The sequence below is a fragment of the Mixophyes fleayi genome, chromosome 3 (genome assembly GCF_038048845.1).
Source record: "Mixophyes fleayi isolate aMixFle1 chromosome 3, aMixFle1.hap1, whole genome shotgun sequence".
NCBI lineage: Eukaryota > Metazoa > Chordata > Amphibia > Anura > Limnodynastidae > Mixophyes > Mixophyes fleayi.
The window spans coordinates 153,318,479-153,341,715 of record NC_134404.1 but is presented as its reverse complement, the minus strand read 5'-3'; the positions used below and the strand labels follow the sequence as shown (position 1 = coordinate 153,341,715).

Genomic DNA, 23,237 nt, shown 5'->3' with positions numbered 1-23,237 from the left:
GGTTTAAGTGACATTTCATAATTGGGGGCCTGATTCATTAAGGAACTTAGGCAAGAAATCTCTTACTTAAGTCACCTGGACAAAACCATGTTACACTGCAAGGGGTGAAAATTAGTTTTCTATTTTGCACATAAGTTAAATACTGACTGTTTTTTCATGTAGCACACAAATACTTAATAGCTAATTTTGAACACTGAAATTTAAAGTTGATATCTGTGTGCTACATGAAAAAACAGCCAGTATTTAACTTATGTGCAAAATAGAAAACTGATTTTCACCCCTTGCAGTGTAACATGGTTTTGTTCAGGAGACTTAAGTAAGAAATTTCTTGTCTAAGTTCCTTAATGAATCAGGCCCTAGAAGTATAGTAGAATTCAGACCTTCTCTCATTCATCCCCAGAAAACATCATAAAAGAACTAAGTACATGTAATTCAATATTCCTAGCATACTGACCATATGCAGCGAGAAAATAAAAAATGTTCAGATGGTATCTTTACTATTTAAGCCATTAACAATAGTGAAATACATCAACTGTATAAAGTAACTCTATACCATTGCTTCCTTTAGGCACATCTACAGCAGTGGGCTACCAGAAGAATATTCCTTTATGTTTACCTTCCGGATGAAAGACAGCACAAAGAACAAATACTGGAGTATCTGGCAAATTGTAGACTCAGAAGGAAAGCAGCAGGCTGCTATTAACTTCAATGGCCCTAAAAAAGCTCTTGAGTTCTCTTACAAAGCAGCGGATGGGAAATTGAACACCCTCAGCTTCACTCACCTCCCCTTCCTGTTTGACACCAAGTTCCACAAAGTTCTCTTCAGTGTGCAAAAGTCAAAAATCACTCTTTACATTGACTGCATCAAGGTGGACTCATTCAAGCTGGTTCCAAGAGGGAAAATTAGCGTAGATGGCTACACCATCTTGGGGAAGTTGAAGAATAACCATGAACTATCTGTACCGGTAAGTTTCCATTCCTAGCTACTTAACTCTATCTTTGAACTTATTTTTACACTAAAAGGGACACTATCATCTACTAAAATAATTTACAATTATGTATAAACATAGTTTAAATGAGGGTATAGTTGTTATCTATTTTCAGTAGATAACATATTGCAGAAAGTATACATTTTTTACACTTTTATAGCTGGATTGCAGGAGCTGCATCTTATATCACTGATGATTTGTATTTATCTATTTATTTACCATATTGCCATGTGTTATACAGTCATTGCAGAATATGAATAATCATTCACATTAGTCCCTGACACAATGGAGCTTATAGTCTAAATTCTCACACCCAATTAACCTACCAGTATGTTTTTGGTCTGTGGGAGAAAGCCTGGAGGTCACAGAACCCCCGAAGATAGTGCTCTGGTCAGAATAGAACCACTGTGCCACTATGATGACCACTGATTTTCTCACTTATGTTTACCACACACATTCCAATTAGAGTGTTTGCTGCCAGGTCCAGCAGCTTTCCAATTGGGTCAACTTGGCCACACTGAGATGGTCATTCAAGGATGATCATACATGTACGTGCCACTTCCAAGTTGACTGATGGCCTCACACATGATAGTGAGGTCATAATCTGACCTGTTTCTTTTTATTCTGACAGAACTAATGTAATATCATTTAAGTTTGACCAGTTTCAATTGATATTTGTGATGCCACACACAGTGTAATGGTCTTATGACTGACCAACCTAGACCTATTTTGTGTTGCACTGGGCCTCACCAGAACATTACATAGATTACTAAATCCAGATTGATCTGATGTCTCTGATAGCCTCTACTTCCAGTAGTATGCCTGGGAGCCAATTCCAACTATAAATGAATGCTATGCTCCATATTGTGGAAGCAAAACCTCTGCATTTGGGGAAGCTAGGGATCCCAGCACTGTGATCATAATGTCAGCGGGACTGTCGGAAGAGAGGTGTAGAGTAGAGGGGCATAGTATGTGTCCTTCCTGCTCTGCAGCAATATATTACCACTTCTAATAAAAATCTTTTTATCATCCATTATGCCTGCTTGCATGAAATCTCAATTAGAAATGATCTTACAATGCTGAGGTGCATGGGAGACTTGTATCAGGTCTCTCTGTACACCTAGTAAAAAAACCCCAGTAACAATAAGATGAAAACATTAAATATATAAATATAGTACAAATAGGTAATAAACAATGTATATGAGGTATGTCTATTAAATAACAAGACTGTGATTCCACCTAGTAAACAAAACAGTCAGAACCGGTTATAACTGCATACGTAGTAACCTTGAACCTGTCTGAACCTGCATGACAAGCTGCAATACTCTATGATGTTCAGTTGATTGTGAGTCGCCATTTAGTTTGATTGTGTTTTCTGTAGAGTGCCAAAAAAAGCCTCATTTTAAAAGTTGAACAACGTGTCAATTTGAAATTTTTATTAAAATTGCACAAAAAACCAACAGAATGTTTTCAAATGCTTACTACGGCCTATGGGAATGACTGCCTGTCTTGTGCGTGTGTGTTTGAGTGGCACAAAAGATTTAGCGAGGGACGTGAGAATGTCGAAGATGATGAACGCCCTGGACGACCTTGCACTTCAAGGAACGAAGAAAATGTAGAAAAAAATCAGTCAGATTGTTCGAAAAGACCGTGGAGTCAGTGTTCTAATGATAGCTGAATCTGTGAACATTGACAAAGACATCGTATGGAAAATTTTGCGTGAGGATCTTAACATGACGAAAGTTTGTGCAAAGATGGTCCCAAGGGTTCTCACACCAGAGCAAAAAGAACGTTGCATGGAATGTTGTGTTGACATTCTGCAGCAACTTGACACAGATCCAAACCTGTTTCATAAAGTAATCACTTGTGATGAGACCTGGATTTTCCAGTACAATCCTGAAACCAATATACAGTCAATGCACTGGAAAACACCGTCATCACCAAGAATGAAAAAAGGTCGTCAAAGCAAGTCAAAATTCAAAGCAATGCTCATTGTTTTTTTTCTATATCAAGGGTGTAATTTTGGAAGATTGGGTTCCAGAAGGCACAACAGTTAATCAGCATTATTAAAAGGAAGTTTTGAAAAAGCTGAGAGAGAGAGAGTCAGAAAGAAACGGCCGCAACTGTGGAAAATGGTTTCTTTCTTCACCAGTACAATGCGCCTGTTCACACAGCACTTTCTGTGAAGCAGTTTTTGACCGACAAACACATTACTACACTTGAACATCCTCCATATTCGCCCGAATTAGCACCTTGCGATTTTTATCTTTTCCCAAAAGTTAAATCAGTGCTTAAAGGGGACACATTTTGAGTCAGTTGATGCTGTAAAGAAGAAAACGGCAGATATGTTGAAACAAGTAACAGAAATTGATTCGCTCCATGCCTTTGACCAGTGGAAAACAAGACTACAGCGATGTATTAGTACAAATGGGGAGTATATTGAAGGGGACAAGCATTAAATTTGTAATACCAATAAATAAAGGTAAGTTATTTATTCAGTCTCGTTTATTTACTTTAAGAAAAAAAATGAAAATTACATATCTCCCTCCAATTCACTGAGAATATGCCACTCATTCTGCGTTACACTGATATATATTGTATATAAAATGTATGATTGTCATACAAAATGAATACTGCCAATACAAAGAAATGGAGCACTAATGTTTATCCATGCCATGGTTTGCTGGGACCCGTAAAGCACCAGCAAAAAATGCTTATATCTATTTTTCAACATGTTTATTACCTCAGCACTCACAGCACAATGGGGGGTTGGGAGGAGCCCTAGTGCTTTCAGCATCTCCAAGGGAATGCAGAACAGGTTAGGGCTGAGTGACATTATGGCAGGGGATCCCATGCAGTATGTGTCCCTATTATAGTGTCACCAGCTCAGCCTGTCATAGCCTAGTGCTGGTAACCTTACAGTGTTTGTCCCCCCAGTTTTAGTGCTACCAGCCTAGGCTATGGGTGCTGGTGTTGGGAACACTTTGGGCAGAGGAGGGGAGAATGCTGTTGTTTTAATTGTTTTTTCTTTAAATAACTGCATTTAAAACCAATGTTCACCATGAAAATGATGATGCTAACGGGCGTGATGATATGCTTAATAATGCATCATTATGTATTTAAGCTTATATGCTGATATTAAGATCCGTATACATGCGTTTTTGTGTGAATGCAGCTCGTGCCTGCAATACATTCAACTCAACATCCTGCCTTAGGTACCTAATATTGCACAAGTGCACCCAGTTTTATAGGAAAGTGCACAGAGTGACCCGAAATAAAAACAGTCCCGTTGTCCCCTCACCCTCATGATATATTTAAGACATAAATGAGGATAAAATAACCATTAGTTCAGTTCCAAACTCAAAAGATGAAAAAGTGGAAGTAAATTGGACTTGAATGGATGGGAAATTTTGCTTTTTCCACCAAGGACAGTTTCAGGTTTACCTGCAAACTCACACAGCTTGGCACTCTTGTGGGGGTGCCCCTTGATGTGCTAGGTGGCTGCGCACATAAAGGAGAATAGCGAAACTGCATTTTTTGCGGTTTGTAAATCACCCTCAGAGCAAGGAAATGATTAATGACTACATTATTTCTGATCAAATCACTGTACAGTGTATAGAAATTGGTATGGTGTTATCAGACCATATTATTGTACATTAAGTAGCATGAAGATCATTTAGCAAGCCAGAATCAATGTATTTTTTATTTTTATCTTGTTTTATCTATTACTGCAAGATTTGCCAGATACAATCTATCCTGCTTGGCTGATCCTTCAGTAAGCACAGAGAGAACACCCTCATTAACATGGCAAGACAGAGCAGACAAATGTATATATTTGCCTCATAATGTGCTGATAATAATAATCATAATAATTGATCTTCAAACATATGTTACTTCCTTCAGAGTAAAATGGTTTGGGGAAAATGAAGCCTCAAAAATGATTAAACTTAATTCCCATTAGATAATCTAATATCTAACTCCTCTATCATTCTTTTCATGTGCACAACTTCAGTCTGATATTATAATAGTACTTTAGGCAAAATCAGAGTGATCAGATAAAAACTAGACATTATTATTAAGGCGAGGTGAGTGAAAACTGGTAAATTGTGGTCTCACTGAAGCCATTTTTTATGTTCTTAGGATACTTTAGTAACAGGGAATATGACTGTGCTGGGAATATGTTTAACTGTTTAGCTATAAAGAAGATAGTCTAGCAGTGTAAGAGCCAGATTACTAGAAATGTCACATTCAGATACTAGTATGACAGCCAGAGACCATCAGAGTGGAATGACACCTAGCACAAATAAAGAAAATGTAATAGTGGTTTAAAACTGCTCCACAGCTCACTGTGATATATTCTTTAGAGTGTCTGTTTAATTCAATGTATGTATTTATATGAGTTTATTTCTATGCTGCTATTTTGCAGACAGTTTTATTAATAATAGTACACAATTCACATGAAAAAAACATTATATTAGTATTCCAAACAGGATTTACGGTGTTTTCCACCTTAAATTTACTTAAAAAAATTCTTTACCCTATGCTCATACTTTGGTGAGGTTCTCTTAGCTACTTCGTAGTGTCCTGGTATTTCCAGTATAATACTATATATATATATATATATATATATATATATATATATATAAAATATATGTTAAAAAAAAAATATATATATATAATATGTTACATAAAAAAAATTGTGAATGCTCCCAAAAATGTGGTCCATAGTGCACCTGAGAGGCATTTCGACCAATCAGGAGACAGACAGCTGAATTCCTGAGCATATCTGTTCTGCCATTTTCAAAACAAATCACTTTTTTAAATGAAGTCATTAGGCATAGGGTCGGGATTGCTCTTAGAGTTTGGACACACTCGGCTACAACCTACCGCAATCTGCCACTCAAATCAATTATCAACAAAACTCAAAGGGGAAAAGGAAAAAAAACATCTGAAGTCTGACCCTAACCCTAAACACAGCATTATGTGTATTTGGAAGATGTAGGAAAAGTGGCATGCAAGAAAAAGCATACTTACGTCTGTGTGTACAATGGTATTGAGGTCAGATACACAAAAGAGAATTATGTCTTCAAAAAAGTTAAAGTCATATTTACCATATCATAAACAATTAAATACACCTCCACATAGGAGGTTTATCCCTTTAAAAATTAAATGGGTATTATATTTTTTACAGCAGCACATATGGAAATGACAATTAAGTAATGTAAATAGACAGCAGCTAATAAACTAATTTAATTGCTCTAACATAGCCATGATGCAGAGTACTTTCACTGGAGGTCAATCAGCAAACAGCCAAACATAAGCTGCTAGATAATACTACTGATAGTCCTTGTCATTCCTATATTTGAAGCTGCCTTTCAGCATTCTCTTGACAGGCGTATCTACATCTACGTCCACATCGAAATGAGTTGTAATTACATTAATATCGCCTTACTATATTTGGCATACGGCCCTTCACTCCCTTGTACCGCTTCTCCAGTCGTAAATCATAAGTTAAAGATATGCTTACATCTTGTGCACTCTTTATTGCACACATGCACTGTACGAAGATTAAGCCAATTTTAAATGACCTCCCAAGTTTCTGGATGAAACATCCTTAAATCCATATATTAATATTTTACTTAATGAAACTTAATGATATTTAAGATCTATCTATCTATCTATCTATCTATCTATCTATCTATCTATCTATCTATCTGTGTGTACTTCTGCTCTTCTGCAGGGTTGGATTAGTGGGTGTGTGCGCACATGTATTTCAGGATAAAAAAAGGAATACACAATGCAGAAATGCTTAAAAAAGTAAATGTAATTGCTGGGAGTTCCCTGTTAGGCCTCAGTTCCCCTCCCAACCCCCACGCACCTACTATCTCCCTTCCCACCATTCAAATATTATCACACACCTGCATCTCTCATTGAGGCTCTTAACCAATTGTCTGACTGTGTAACTCACCAACCTCAGAGGTACACTGTACATTGGCCATGCCTGTAGTGGGTCCATTTTTTCTTATTGAGCTGTTTAATCTCTGGACCCTCATGGGTCATGTTGGATTCTCGTATAATGTGTGATTGCATTTACAAATAAAGATGTTAAAAAAAAAATATGAAATGTAGTAACCTTAAAAAAAACCTTACAAGTACTATTTTACAAGAACCACCATTCGCTCTCTCCTCATTAGTCTGTCTTACGCTAAGTACGAAGGAAACAGTTGGCAACCATTTACACCAATCAGCCACTAGAAGTCGGGTGAATAATAATTATTATCTCATTGCAATGGCACCTGTCAAGGACTGGGATATATTAGGCAGCAAGTGAACAGTCAGTTCTTGAAGTTGATGTGTTGGAAGCAGGAAAAATTGGTAAAAATAAGTATCTGAGCGACTTTGACAAGGGCTAAATTTTGTTGGCTAGACGACTGGTCAGAGCATCTCCAAAACACTAGGGGGTAAATGTATTAAGCTCCGGGTTCTTCAACACCCGCGAGTTCGGCATCTTTGGCGTTTAAATTTAAAGCGGCGCTGCCTTGTAAAGGGAAAGCAGCGCCGCTTTAAATTTAAACGCCGAAGACGCCGAACTCGCGGGTGTTGAAGAACCCAGAGCTTAATACATTTACCCCTAGGTCTTGTGTGGTATTCCCAGTATGCACTGGTTAGTACCTACCACAAGTGGTCCAAGGAAGGACATCTGGTAAACTGGCGACAGGGTCTTTGGCGCCCAAGGCCCATTGATGCATGTGGAGAGGAAATGCTAGCCTATCTGATCCAATCCCACAGAACAGCTGCTGAAGCACAAATTGGTGAAAAAGTTAATGCTAGCTATGATAGAAAGGTATCAGAATATACAGTATATCACCACTTGGTGCATATGGGGCCATGTGCGTAAGAACTGGATCATGGAGCAATGGAAGAAGGTGGTCGGGTCTGAAGAATCACATTTTCTTTTATATCATGTGGACGGACATGTGCGTGTGCGCCATTTACCTGGGGAAGAGATAGCACCAGGATGAACTATGGGATTAAGGAAAGCCGGTGGAGGCAGTGTGATGCTCTGGGCAATATCCACTATTACCAACATTACAGTAATAGTGTGCATTATTACCGTTAATAAGGTAATTATAATGCTGACTGTTTGCTTGCGGCTCCCTGATCATCGAGCAGAAATCTGTGTTAAAATTACCGTATTAACGGTAATAGGTTTACCGCTGCAGTATTCTGGGGGAAATTGAATTCCTCCCTTACAGTGAGTGCCAAATATAGTGCAATACGTTTATGCATTTGATCATAATTATGCTTCTACTTAATTGCAATAAAGTGTTGTATAGTCCTACTATCTTCTATTGTGCCGCAGGAAGATAAGTGTACTAGACTGTGTCACCTCCTGGTTGAGCCCTGTTGTGTCTACAAACCAGTTCTGGAACAGAAGTAACGATGTTGCGATGTGTCATCCCTTTATCCACCCATATCATTATGAGTGTGACTCTAACCAACACTCTAGTATAATACACTAGGGGCAGTTTGGAAGGTGAGGACTCCCACCGCTATGATAACATAAACATGAGAATCAATGTTACAGGTTTCCTAAATGATGCCCCATCCACATCAGAGTAATGTGGTTTCAGAGACATAACCTGCTATGAATACATAGAACAGACTCTTCATCCCAATGTGCTCAACACAAGTGCAGTTCCCTCACAATTTATACCTTTACGATACTATAGTCATCAGGGGCGGGCTGGCCCGGGGGGCAGCGCTCAGTCAGACAGCTATTAGGGCTGGGGGGTAGGCCGGCTGGCCGCCCCCCGGATGCAATATACTACCTTTTCACCAGCGGCCGCATCTGATGACATGAGATGCGGCCGCGTCAGCGCACAGGCGGCCGCATCACATGACAGGCGATGCGGCCGCGTCATCAATGACGCGGCCGCATCCCATTTTATGAGATGCGGCCGTCTGTGTGCCCCCCGGGCTTCCCTCTCCCAGCCCGCGCCTGATAGTCATACACATCTGAGTATGCTTAGGGCATGCAGAAAGAATCTCCTTTTGGGCTTCACTGCATAAGCTCTTAGATGAGCACTACAATAATGGTAGTTTCACCACTGCCATAAGCTATCATGTGATGTCCCTTGTCATTCCAGCTCCACACATCCCTCTCTCTCCGATCTGCCAATGACCGTTGCCTCTCTTCCCCCCTGATTACCTCCTCCCACGTGCGTATCCAAGACTTCGCACGCGCTGCCCCTCTCCACTGGAACAAGCTCCCTCCCTCCATCAAAACTTCCCCCAATTTGTCCAGTTTCAAACGGGCTTTAAAAACCCACCTTTTTCTTAAAGCCTTCCAGTCTCCCACTTAACTTCCTACCTTTTCTTCTGCCTCTTCCCCTTCCCTTATCCTTAACCTTATCCTCCGTTCCTCCTTCTCTCCCTCTCTCCCCCGTGTCTCTCTGTCTGTCTATCCCACCCCTTAGATTATACGCTCCCTTGAGCAGGGCCATCTCTCCTCCTGTCTTCACCATTTTTAACTCTTCTCTCCAGCTACCTAGCCCTCCTCCTCGAGGACCCTCTACCCCCCATCCCCTCTCGCTCCCTCCTCTCCCCTCTGATGGTCTCCTTGTCCTCTGTGCCCTCCCTCTTGGACTCCATCGTATGCGGACCTTCCCCTCTCGCCTCCCCTGCCCCTCTAGCTGTGCTTTGAGCTTACTGAGTTACTGTGCTTATTGTTTACTGTACTGTGCTGTCTCACCTCGTATTGTAATTTCGTTTGTCCCTGTACGGCGCTACGCACATCTAGTGGCGCCCTATAAATGAAAATTAATAATAAAAATGATACATATTGTTGTTTACATAATACCACCCATCAGGATGAGGACCTGTATTGGCTCTTACTGTACTATTCAACCATTGATATATGTTTAGTAGGACCCAGTTGCAAATTTGTCAGAGGGCCTTGGAAGTCGCACTTATGCCAGTATGCGGTTGACTAAGCTCTACAGCTACTCCTGTAACAGTGAAGCCTTGTTGTGAATAGAATTCTTATTTAGGATTCAGGATAGAAGCAAAGCACATTACAGTGTGACTCACACTAAGCCACAGGTCTAGTGTGTCTAGCTAGAAATCTGGATCTGGGTAATCTATAATTTCAGATTATACATTTCCCCATTCAGAGTTGAAATATTGAATGTACTTTGTAGAGATGGCTAGTAGAAGTTGTTTTGCAGGGAAAGTATTGTTGCAACAAGAAAAAAGAAAGATCCCCTTAAATTGATGACGCACAATATAAGGAAAAAATATATAATAATCAATATTCAGTTCAACAGTTAGGCAGCTGTAAACAGGAGGCTGCAGTTCTCCACAAATAAACTGAAAGCACCTAAAGGAAAAAGATACTGAGTTATTTTAACCAGAATTGCATTATAAATAATAATATAAATAATAAGGTCTCTCACGAATCACCAGTACAATTATAAATAATTTTAATGTAGTCTAAAACCATATAAAACTATAGATGACTTTCTAATAATGTGATATCATCAATATAAAATATGTAGTACACATGAAGAAACAATGATAAGTCTCACAAGCTTATCTAAAAACCTAGTATAATATCAAAAACATTGATTTCATAGCAATAATCAGGATTGCTAAAGAAATCTCACAGAATGCAGAAGGGGAGGTGTTGAGTAGAAATATATCACATGAAGGATATAAAGAACAGTGGCATATACTACAGATGAAAAATGATTACAATTTCATATACTTGAAAAAGTTCTTGTAATCTTTAAGGAATGTCCAGATCCTTATAGTGATATAGAACATTAGTTCATAGAGAAATGGCAATATATAAACAAGTGTGTTTTCCCAAATATAGTGGTAATCATTAGTCACGTACTACAGACTTAGGATTCCACTAGTCCCACTAATTATACAGTGAGTTGGAGAAGTTAGCAGACAAGCTGCCAGCTAAATGACTATGATCCTCCAATAAAAGCACCCACCTTGAAGCCAAGCGCACAATGAGACAGAACCTCTGATGGAAACAAACTTGCATACAGCTGTCACGTTGTATATAATTCTGTTTTTTTGCTTACAGTATTGAGTGAATATATGTTACTGTGCCTCTGACAGCTTAGGCTGGGTACACACTACAGAATATTTCTCCTGATATGATATTGTTAACGATTTTACCAACAACTGAAAAAAAAAAGTCCCGATCTGCATGTTGATTCAAAACCTGGTAGTATGTTGCCCAACCTTAGCCTCTCAAACTAGCGGAGAAGTCCTCACAAGCCCACCTGCTGACTCTTGTCTGCACAGATGAGCGGGGAAATCCTTACAGGCCCACCTATGTGTTGTTTCCACAGTTACACAGATTTATATGGTGCGCAGCCGCCAGGCAACCGCCGACAGCTGAACCGCTCAACGGCGCGGAGAGACTCGGTATAGCAGGGGCTGTGTCCTTGTAGTTAGTTTGAATTGACATATTATTGGAGTATACAGTAAATATACAGATAACATGAAATGTTAACAAAAAGCAAAGGTGCAATCCCCCAAAACTTTTCCATGCTTGCCCAACCCATAGAGGGAGTAATATAACTGGATTGTCATTCGTATGTCAACAGCAAAATGTGTGCAAAACTGCACACCAGTCATTATTTAATTAGGAACATGAAACCTAACTGTTCCTCTTCACACTAAATTTTGGTCCAAGTTCTAATTTTTGCTTAAATAAAGAATATGCTGTTAATTACTGCACATCAATAGATAAATAGGTAGATGCAAAATCCTATGAAAAACAATTTCATTATTATTGCAAGCAAGAAAAAAACGAATATTTTATGCAATTTAAACCTTCTTTAACATTTTTCAAAATGTCCACAAGATGGCGATATTAAGCAAGGCAGCAGTTTATTTTCCTCAACCTAATAACACAATTAAGCTCTTCAGTAGAGTCTAGAAAATGAACTAATGACCACGTCTGACCAGGGCTGTCATCAGAGATCACAGGGAATCCTACAACCTACAGCCTTATCTCACTTCTCATTCTGGTGATTAAGATAGTGTCTTTGCTGTATACTAGTACACAAAGCTGAAGCAATGGTGTATAGAATACAGAGGAGAGTTTGTGGTCTAATGTTTAAAGCAGACCATCAGTCTGGTAGCTAGTATATGGCAAAACCTCCTGGAAGAAATGCAGTTGAATGGTGAACAGAACACATTGTTTTTAAATAAGCAAGTTGCTTTCTATGAAAGAGGCCTTGATAAACATACAGAAATTTGAGAAACTGCTGTGCTTAATCAGAAGCATTTTCTTATGCACACCAGGCCCTCTAAGGGTTGTTTACTAACACTGCTCAAAAGTGTGAAATCTGTATGAAAAGCCTAACAACCAGTCAGACACTTGCCTTCATTTTCTAGCTTGCACAAAATGGATCAAAGTGAATTGCTGATTGGTTGGTATAGTTTAAGTGCTATGATTAAGCCATGTGTAAATTACCCTCCTCTAACTGAATGTGCATGTGTCAATTGTGTGATGTCATGAGTCTATTTTGCAGTAATGCATTGATTTAATGGTAAGCGAATGGATTGCCCTCTTCCTACACACACACTGGTCGCGTGAATCTTCTTTAAATTGAACACACAATTAAATATAAAAAATTAGTGTTGTGGGATGAGATGAAGAGGGTATACTTATGGGGACATTCCTTGGTTGAGTGGAGGCAGAGAGCTTTTGTCTCTTCACTGGTAAATGGGAGTCTTGCTATACTTAATATCGGATGACTTTTGAGCCATCCAGGTGCATTTGATGTGAGTAAGCACATTTCTATGTACAGTTTATATGTAATAAAAGATTCAAATGCAAAAAAGTAATAAAACTAATAAAGACACAATGTCACCTTATTTTCATGATTAGTCAAGACTTAAATGAGAGTAGAGTGAGCAGGATTTATAATATTTATCTTTATTGAAGTTTTTAAGGCAGTTTCAACAGAGATTCACAAGAACAGATAAGTGGGTAACAAAACCACCTCATTAATACAAAATGTCATAATAACACATTCAAATAAATGTTATAATAGAAGAAGAAGAAAGAGAGAAAAAGGAAAAGACAGAGATGGGGATAGGTAAGGGGGGGGGGGGGAATGTTTCCTAGTACAGATTATGTAAATAAACAATTCAAGTCCTAGCAAGGAGAGTAGGTGAGAGAACTGGTTTGTTTAAATGATTAAATTTATCGGAGTCCTGGAATTCGAGCCATGGGCTCCAAATGGAGTAATATTCAGTAACTTTATCAGCAGATGAAAGTAAAAGCTCATCCATAACTCTATAAAACTCCAATCTCTGGAACCACTCCCGGATGGTTGGGGGGTTAGGAGATCTCCAATGGGTTGGAATCACTGCTTTCGCAGCCGAAATCAGATAACGTAAAATGTTTTTTTTAAACCTGGAAATTGGAACGTCGATCTTGTTGAGAAGCCAGAAGGCGGGACTATCGGGAACATCATCTCCTAATATTTCAGCAGAGACCTCCATGACCTTGGACCAGAAAGGTCTGAGTATCTCACAATCCCACCAGATATACATAGTAGTGCCCCGGGCATTCTGGCATCTCCAACAGGAGTCAGAAACACCCTGGAAAAAGTTTGCTAGTTGGGCTGGGCACCTATACCATCTTGTTAGAACCTTGTAATTAGTTTCTATTATAGAGACACTAGCAGAATAAGCATGTGTGGTCTCAAAAATGGCTAACCAGTCTGCTTCACGGACCTGCTCTCCCAGATCTTGCTGCCAAGCAGTGGTGAATTTGGGTAAGGAGCTAAAAAGGTTTTCTATAAGTAGTTTGTAGATTTTGGAGAGCAGGTGGGTAAGACAGCCATCTGCTAGACACCATGTTTCAAACGCTGTGAGGGCTCTAGTTATATCATTACGAGGTAATCCCGAGGTCAGGAAGTGCTTGATCTGGAGGTATCTCCAAATATCCAATCCCGGAAGCTCCCACTTGGACTGGATCTCAAGAAAGGAGGACACACCGGTGGAATTTATCAGCTGGCCGACACGTGTAATCCCAGCACGCACCCATGTCTTAAAGGGGCCAGTTTGTACGCCTGGGGGGAAAAAAGGATTATCAAATAAGGGGGTCAGTGGTGAAATAATAGAGGAGAGGTGTGGAAGGATCCGAAGTCTGGACCATACTAAAATGGTAGGACCAATTATGGGGTGTCTGATGATAGGTAGTTTGCTTAACCATGGAGTAAATAGAGGTGAGGAAGGAAGGTATGATCCTTCAATAACGATCCACTGCTTCTCACTATTAGCATTTGACCACTCCAGGATCCTTCCCAGCATCACCGCATTATGGTATAAGGGGAAGTGTGGAAGTTGGAGTCCCCCTATGTGTTTACGTCGATATAAAATGTCATGTTTGAAACGGGGCCTCTTTCCCCTCCAAACAAAGTCTCTCAGCAATTTCTGTAGGTCATTAAACCATTTATTTGGTATGTAAATTGGAAGAGTCTGGAGGAGGTAAAGGATACGTGGGAGAATGTTCATTTTAATAATATTGATACGACCTATCCAGGAAAAGGCCTTGTTATGCCACTCTCCCAGATCCTTACGAAGTTTAGCCATGAGAGGACTAAAGTTAAGGTCGAACAGTTGCGTCAGATCTTTAGAAATAAGTATACCCAGATATTTAATATGTGATGGGTGCCACTGGAATGCAAAAGCCTGCTGGAGCCCTTCAACCACACGAGGAGCTAAAGATAAGTTCAAAGCCACCGATTTTGAATAATTGATTTTGAAATTGGATAGAGAACCAAATCGTTGGAATTCTTTAACCAGATTGGGAATTGAAATGATTGGGTTGGGAACCACAGCTAGGAGATCATCTGCAAAAAGCGCTTTATAATAAAAACAACTTTAAAATTAAAGAAAGCAATGGTCATAAAGTGCTAGTAGACAGGACTTTTATGTGATGCTTTTTCCTTTTCACCATTAGTATTTACAGCTGGACCTACGATCCCATAAAAATAAGAGTATACAAATTTTATGAGAGTATTCCCAGAGCATGTGTGTGCACCTATGTACACTAAGGGGTGTGTCTCAAGCGGACGCATCTGCTACTCATACAGACCTGGGGGTAAATGTATCAATGTCCGGATTCTTCAACTCCAGCGTGTTCAGCGTCTTCGGCGATTAAATTTAAAGCGGCGCTGCATTATAAAGGGAAATTTCCCTTTACAAGGCAGCGCCACTTTAAATTTAATCGCCGAAGACGCTGAACACGCTGGAGTTGAAGAATCCGGACATTGATACATTTACCCCCTGGACGCATCTTCAGGTCTGATTATGATGTACATATGCATATCTGTGCATGAGACGTTTGCATGATATGCTTACTCTGAATCAGACCCTGTATGGGCATCGTGGATAAATAAGAACATTTGCACAAATAGTAATGTAAAACATTTTTAAAATTTATTGTATACACTTTCAAATGTATACAAGATGTACCTGTATATTTGTGAATGTAACAGATTATTTCTTATTAGATCAGCTTGTATTACATGTTTTGTGGACCCAAAGGGATATTACCCAAATTAAGATATGGGTCATCAATGTGTAATAGTATGTAGAAAGAGTTTAACATTGTATACAGATTAGAATCAGTACCAGTCACCAGCATTGCATTCAGTTACCAGTTTGGGATTCAGCAACCTATACCAGAAAGTAGATTAGGATCAGCATTGTATACCAGTAAGTAGATTAGGATCAGCATTATATACCAATCAGTAAATTAGGATCAGCATTGTATACCAGTAAGTAGATTAGGATCAGCATTGTATACCAATCAGTAAATTAGGATCAGCATTGTAAACCAGTCAGTAGATTAGGTACAGCATTGTATACCAATCAGTAGATTAGGATCAGCATTGTATACAAGTCAGTGGATTGGGATCAGCATTGTATACCAGTCAGTAAATTAGGATCAGCATCATACACCAGTCGGTAGATTAGGATCAACATTGCATGCCAATCAGTGGATTAGGATCAGCATTGTATACCAGTCAGTGGATTAGCATCAGCATTGTATACCAATCAATGGATTAGGATCAGCATTGTATACCAGTCAGTAAATTAGGATCAGCATCATATACCAATCAGTAGATTAGGATCAGCATTGTACACCAGTCAGTGGATTAGCAACAGCTATGTATACCAGTCAGTGGATTAGCATCAGCAATGTATACCAATCAGTGGATTATGATCAGCATTGTATACCAATCAGTAGATTAGGGTCAGCATTGTATACCAATTAGTAGATTAGGATCAGCATTGTATACCAGTCAATGGATTAGGATCAGCATTGTATACCAATCAGTAGATTAGGATCAGCATTGTATGCCAATCAGTAGATTAGGATCAGCATTGTATACCAATCAGTAGATTAGGATCAGCATTGTATACCAGTCAATGGATTAGGATCAGCATTGTATACCAGTCAATGGATAAGGATCAGCATTGTATACCTGTCTGTAGATTAGGATCAACATTGTGTACCAATTAGTGGATTAGGATCAGCATTGTATACCAATCAGTAGATTAGGATCAGCATTGTTTACCAATCAGTAGATTAGGATCAGCATTGTATACCAGTCCATGGATTAGGATCAGCATTGTATACCAATTAGTGGATTAGGATCAGCATTGTATAACAATCAGTAGATTAGGATTAGCATTGTATACCAGTCAGTGGATTAGAATCAGCATTGTATACCAGTCAGTAGATTAGCGTCAGCATTGTATACCAATTAGTGGATTAGGATCAGCATTGTATACCAATCAGTAGATTAGGATTAGCATTGTATACCAGTCAGTAGATTCGGATCAGCATTGTATACTAGTCAGTAGATTAACGTAAGCATTGTATACCAATCAGTAGATTAGGATCAGCATTGTATACCAGTCTGTGGATTAGGCCCAGCATTGTATACCAGTCAGTAGATTAGCATCAGCGCGGAGATTGTGTGTCTGGTTGGAGAGCAACCAGACGCGAGTGGGTCACAGAAGGCAGGCGTCCATTTCTGTGTGGAAGTGAACACACAGGGACGGCACCTGCCAACACATTTGTGATGTACTGATATTATCTCTACATGTTAAACTTGCCTTGAAATGTTTCTTATCCTAATTATGCTTGATACTAGCCAAGGGAGTCTGGTTGATCTAAACATTATTGTTCTAATATTGACAACGCCTAGACTCATAGCTTTAGACATTAAACATATAAATTGTGTCTTTCCATTCCCTAGGGCTCTATGATGCAAGTCCGGTTTATTCAGGCTTAACATGATAAATAAATGTGGAAGTGTCTCCGACTGATCTTTGTTTCATTACAGTAATTTATATAATATTTGAAAGCATAACTTTCCTCTCCTCATACTACCATGAGAGGCTGAATTTGTAAATGTCAATTAGGTTAGCCCAAGTGAGAACTGACGGAGCATGGATCTATCGCATGCTGGGCAGTGGTGAGGCAGCCCATTGTACTGCTGATTTCCTATGTGAAAGTATGCATAACCATCATACACACAGAGGGCAGTGAAGCCTCAGTTTAATGACCATGATTTTGCAAAATGATTCTGTCTGGTCATATAATCGTATATTTCCCCAGCATTTCGTTCTCTGTAGAAATAATGTGCACGCTATTTCTAGCTACAGTGTGTTCTGTCTCTTAGTTTCCATAGCAATGATCATTTATGTATGAAAGGAATTCATTATCTCCCATAGCAGTTACAGCAGGCAGTTGCAAGAGACATTAGCTCTTCATCATAGGTCACATTATGGAGGCCAGTCTACATATCTCACAATGGTGAAACATTTCACAGGATCATAGCAGTCAGTCATACAAAGCCCCTTGTGTGCCTGTCTTCCTGCCGCACATTCCAGCAGCACACATTGTAAATACAGCTCCACTTGCCCTGAGTGCAGCTCCTACAGTATAATTAAGCTGACACATTTTCAATCCTACTTAAAATGCAATACTTTAAAAACAGGGGGGGGATTTTGAAAAGGCAAAACTGAGTGTGGTGTGATCCTGCTAATAACAGAAACCATTGTTACAGCCTGGCACTACATTACCTGCTACTATTATACAACAAACATAACGAGCACAGGCACATAAAATAATGTGTTTTTACTTATCAGGACATAATTAACCATCTTGTCTAACACTTGATAAACCTAATGTGATGTGACCAATAATCCATAAAAGATTTTACTCATTATTTTTTCAACAAAAAATAAACCAGCATGAAGATGTCCTGTATGCAAAAGTAACCACACCCCATAATTTAGTCACTTGTAAAACCACTTTCAGCAGCACTAACTTGAAGTAATCATTTTCTGTATGGGTTAATCAGTATTTTACATTGTATTTGGGGAATACGGTTTTAGTTCATTGATATTTAAAGGCGTTTGTTTATGCACAGTTCTCTCAAGGTCTCACCACAGCATCTAAATAGGATTGAGGTTTGGACTTTGACATGCCTTTGCAAAATAATTTTCAGCCATTCTGTTCATTTTCTTGTTTCATGATAACATTTTCGGCCAAGCTGGCCATACATTTTCCTGTACAATTCTCTGGTATAAAGTGGAGTTCATGGTGGACTCATTCATATGTATCTTGTGGCATCAAACCAACTAAACTAGCAACTTTCCACCACTATACTTGATGACTGTTTATTGGTTTTCACCAAACAAGTCATTTTGCAATAAGAACAAACAACTCCACTTTGGTCTCTTCTGCCCAGAGAACATTGTTACGGAAGTCTTTTCTTTCTTAAAAATGCACTTTGCAGTCTCCTGGCCACCCTTCTAGGAAAGCCATGCTTGTTCAGGATTTTTATGATGGTAGAGTCATGAACTTTAGCATTTATTGTTGGCAGATGCCTACAGATCCCTGGATGTAGCTTTTGAGTTACTTGCGATTTCTGGGAGTATCACACATTCTGAATTTTGGGTGAATTTGCAAGGGTGCCTACTTCTTTAAAAGGCTGTCTTCAATGTTCTCCATTTGTAAATAAGCTTTCTCACTGAAGAATGATAAACCTCAAATTAGCAGATGGCCTTAAAAGTTTTTTCTTCTCTGAGATCACTGCAAATGTATGATCTCCTCGTCATGGTGTTAACACATACCTAATTGCTCAAATGATTTTCTTTATTAATATAGAACAGTAAGGATTCATTTTCTTTTCACTCAAGGCTTCTTCATGTTTTTATATTGAATACATAATAACTAAGTAATATCAGTTATGGGTTACTTATCACATGAAATTAGATTTTTCTAAGTACACCCTCTTTCAAATCTGCCTTTTTACATGACATGACATAAATAGATCTTTGGCGCAGTAGCCAAAGATCTGTCCCAGTTTGCACTCAGAGTGAGACAGATCTCCCCATTGCACCTCTTTACACTTAGAGAGGTGGAACAGGGGAGGTACTGGGTGAACCTGGCATTTAAACGTATGTTCAAACTCTTTACATGCTATGCAGAGTTGAAAGCAGACTCGGATATGTCTCTAGGACATGTATCCTTAGCCTAGTGCTAGCTGCTGCTGAATTAATTTTTTTAATGATTTTTTTTGTTACATAAATATATTTATTAATTTATCTGCCTTACAGGACTGCTGTGACTGATACACTTCTGAGTATCATGCGCACTGACCCATAAGGCAGATAAAGAGGTATGTGTGTGTATCATACGCACTGACCCATAAGGCAGATAAAGAGATATGTGTGTGTATCATGCGCACTGACCCATAAGGCAGATAAAGAGGTATGTGTGTGTATCATGCGCACTGACCCATAAGGCAGATAAAGAGGTATGTGTGTGTATCATGCGCACTGACCCATAAGGCAGATAAAGAGGTATGTGTGTGTATCATGCGCACTGACCCATAAGGCAGATAAAGAGGTATGTGTGTGTATCATGCGCACTGACCCATAAGGCAGATAAAGAGGTATGTGTGTGTATCATGCGCACTGACCCATAAGGCAGATAAAGAGGTATGTGTGTGTATCATGCGCATTGACCCATAAGGCAGATAAAGAGGTATGTGTGTGCAGTTTGCATAGTGTTCTACGTCGCATGGATCTAAAGATCTGGGCGACTTGCGGGATGCAATTTCCATTTACGATTTAAGTGTAAATTACATCCAACTCTACATCAGGCTGTTGGTAAGAACTTGATGGAGCCAATTCAATTACTAGCAGTGTGCCGAGGAGTGCCTCCCGATTGGACCATGGGCAGCACAGTGGCGTAGTGGTTAGCACGTCTGCCTCACAGCACTGGGGTCATGAGTTCGATTCCCGACCATGGCCTTATCTGTGTGGAGTTTGTATGTTCTCCCTGTGTTTGCGTGGGTTTCCTCCGGGTGCTCCAGTTTCCTCCCACACTCCAAAAAATATACTGGTAGGTTAATTGGCTGCAATCAAAAAATTGACCCTAGTCTCTCCCTCTCTGTCTGTATGTGTGTGAGTGTGTGTCTATAGTAGGAAATTTAGACTGTAAGCTCCAATGGGGCAGGGACTGATGTGAATGAGTTCTCTGTACAGCGCTGCGGAATTAGTGGCGCTATATAAATAAATGATGATGATGATGGTCGCAAAGGCACACAGGGGCTAAGCAACATCACAGATTTTTTTCTCGCATCCCATAGAGGTATGCAGGATATCTGCATTGTTTGGGTACTCTTGTACCTGGAAATATGCGCAGACGGACATAGCGGGGAAATAGATTTAGCCCCGATAATTGTTAAATATGTCATGTCATGTAAAAAGGCAGATTTGAAAGAGGGTATACTTTCTTAATAACATGACTGTGTGTATTGCTAAGTGCTAATTGCTGGTTCGATTAAAGATATATTACTTAGGCCTGTGCCTAGGGCAGATGAAAATTGGTAGTAGTATTATTTGGAACAGATTTCGTTACCCTGCTTGTCAATCCCAATCAGAAAGTAATAATTCTACATGTTCATGTCCATGCACTGAACGTCTATCACCTTGTATCCTGCCTGCAATCTGTAAGAATTGTGCAAACCATGCTTTCTACATCCATATGATGCCCTGCACGCTGAAACAATGAATGTGTCACTTGTTTCTTGAATTAGTTATTGATTGCACAAATTCCTCCAGGTAGTGTTAGCTGAGGCAGTTTTTTACATTGACTTAGAAAACGTAAATCTGTGCCTTTCTAGTTGATAGTATGTTGGCACAATCACAGTCAAATAAGTACTGCTATATAAATGTAACTACTGTGCCAGTGGCACAGAGCTGGCCAGTGAGGAACTATAGTTTATTTACTGTTATGTAGACATGTGTTTGTTTATTTTATTCATCAATTTAAATGGCAGAATTACCCAGGAAATGAGAAATCAGGACACACATCTAACCTGGAGTTTGCTCAGGCCATAATATCAAACCCATGCTTTCTTTTACATCTCAACTAAAACAAAACAATTACAGGAACCTATTCTCATTTATCCATACTTGCCAACACTCCCGGAATGTCCGGGAGACTCCCGAAATTCAGGTAGGTCTCCCGGACTCCCGGGAGAGCAGGCAAGTATCCTGCCTACGGCAGTTTGCTGTCAAAATGACGCGATTCGCTGTGAATCGTGTCATTTTGGCTCCGCCCCTGCAACAAAATGCCACTGTGTCGCGGGGGCGGGGTCAAAATGCAGCGATTCACCGTGCCCCGCCCCTCCCGTCCTCCAGCCACGCCCCGCTGCCCGGGATCTGCCGGAATTAAGTTTTGAAAGGTTGGCAATATGCATTTATTTTTGTTAATGTGGGTGCAAGTATCTGGAGAGAAATGCACTGTGAATTGATGATTTTGAAGAGACAAAATTGGGACTGCCCTGGTGAAAACAGGGACATACAGGAATCTTATCATTTACCTTATCTTAAAAGAATGCTTTAAAAATATTCTAAATAATCCTTTCATCCCAGATATCCTTCACTGTGAAACAACCTCAATGTCTTGTGTCTTTTACTGTTAATTCATTCTAAAACACAGCGGTAGGGTACTTAGAACTGTAGTGTGATAGTTAATGTATGAGTTGTGTTTTGTTGTTTTGTGATAGATTACTTTTAAACACTATGGTTACATTTGTTGTGTGATTTAAACACATTTGGAAGCCTACAGTGATCTCTACAAGTAGCAAAATGCAGGTAAAACACATATCAGGCACATGTGTGGTTGAATACCCTTTTACTAGCATTAAACACGCAAGTGACATGTTAGCAAGCATTGGCACCTTAGAAAACGGAAATGCATTCCAGTTTAGAATTGCCTTAGATTCCTCTTCAGGTAGGTTTGGTATTGTTTTAGTAAATTGTTGTATCTTCAATACACTTTGCATGTACATTTGTTTTGCAGAATTGTAAACTATATTAACATTTTTGAATGTTACTTACAGCAATTTAAAGTCCTACACTTAGTTGTATGCAGTTTGTAAGGTAGCACAGTGGTTAGCATTGCTACATCATAGTGCTGGGGTCATGGATTTGATTCTGACCAGAGCCCTCTTTGTGTGGCAGTTGTATGATCTACCTGTATTTGTGAATGTTTCCTTTGTGCGGTGGTTTCCTCCCACAGTACAAAACACACACACACACACACACACACACACACACTACACACATAAATTGGTGTTTTCTACTCTGCTATAACTCTGACATGATGTGCATACAAAACGTGTACAGTTCAGACATTTGGGGACTTCTGTTGAGTTGGACACAAATTACATTTTCAGCATATAATACACTTTTTTTTACTTCTGCGCAAACGCACAACACAAAACACTTGTTCTGAAACTCTGTGCGCATACTCAAAAGTAAAAAAGGAAATTATACGTGGAAAATGTAACTTGCATCCATCTCACCATGACCAATTGATATTCACCCTGCCATGAGTGCTTGTTTTGTACAGCAAATATCAATACATTGTATATACTCAATCTGACACAATTCATTTTCTGTAACAGTTTGACCTGCAGTGGATGTTAATTCACTGTGATCCTCTGCGGCCGGAACGAGAGTCCTGCACTGAGCTGGAGGCCCGGAGAGCGGTAAGTCAAGCTTGATAGTAACCTGCTGGAGTATCAGCAGAGGAGGGTACAGTGGTCCTCTATATAGAAGGCAATATGTATTAGAATTGCTGAGTGAGTGTGTGTGTGT

General features: G+C 39.5%; 1 protein-coding gene across 1 annotated transcript in view; it reads left to right on the top strand.

Annotated features, from left to right (window-relative positions):
* The window catches only part of COL9A1 (collagen type IX alpha 1 chain), a 236,842-nt gene that overhangs the window by 125,429 nt on the left and 88,176 nt on the right, over positions 1-23,237 (top strand). Inside the window, exons 6-7 of the mRNA XM_075202592.1 lie at positions 569-965; positions 23,045-23,128. Of these exons, the coding sequence (XP_075058693.1) occupies positions 569-965; positions 23,045-23,128 (481 nt within the window). The remainder of the gene's footprint in view (positions 1-568; positions 966-23,044; positions 23,129-23,237) is intronic.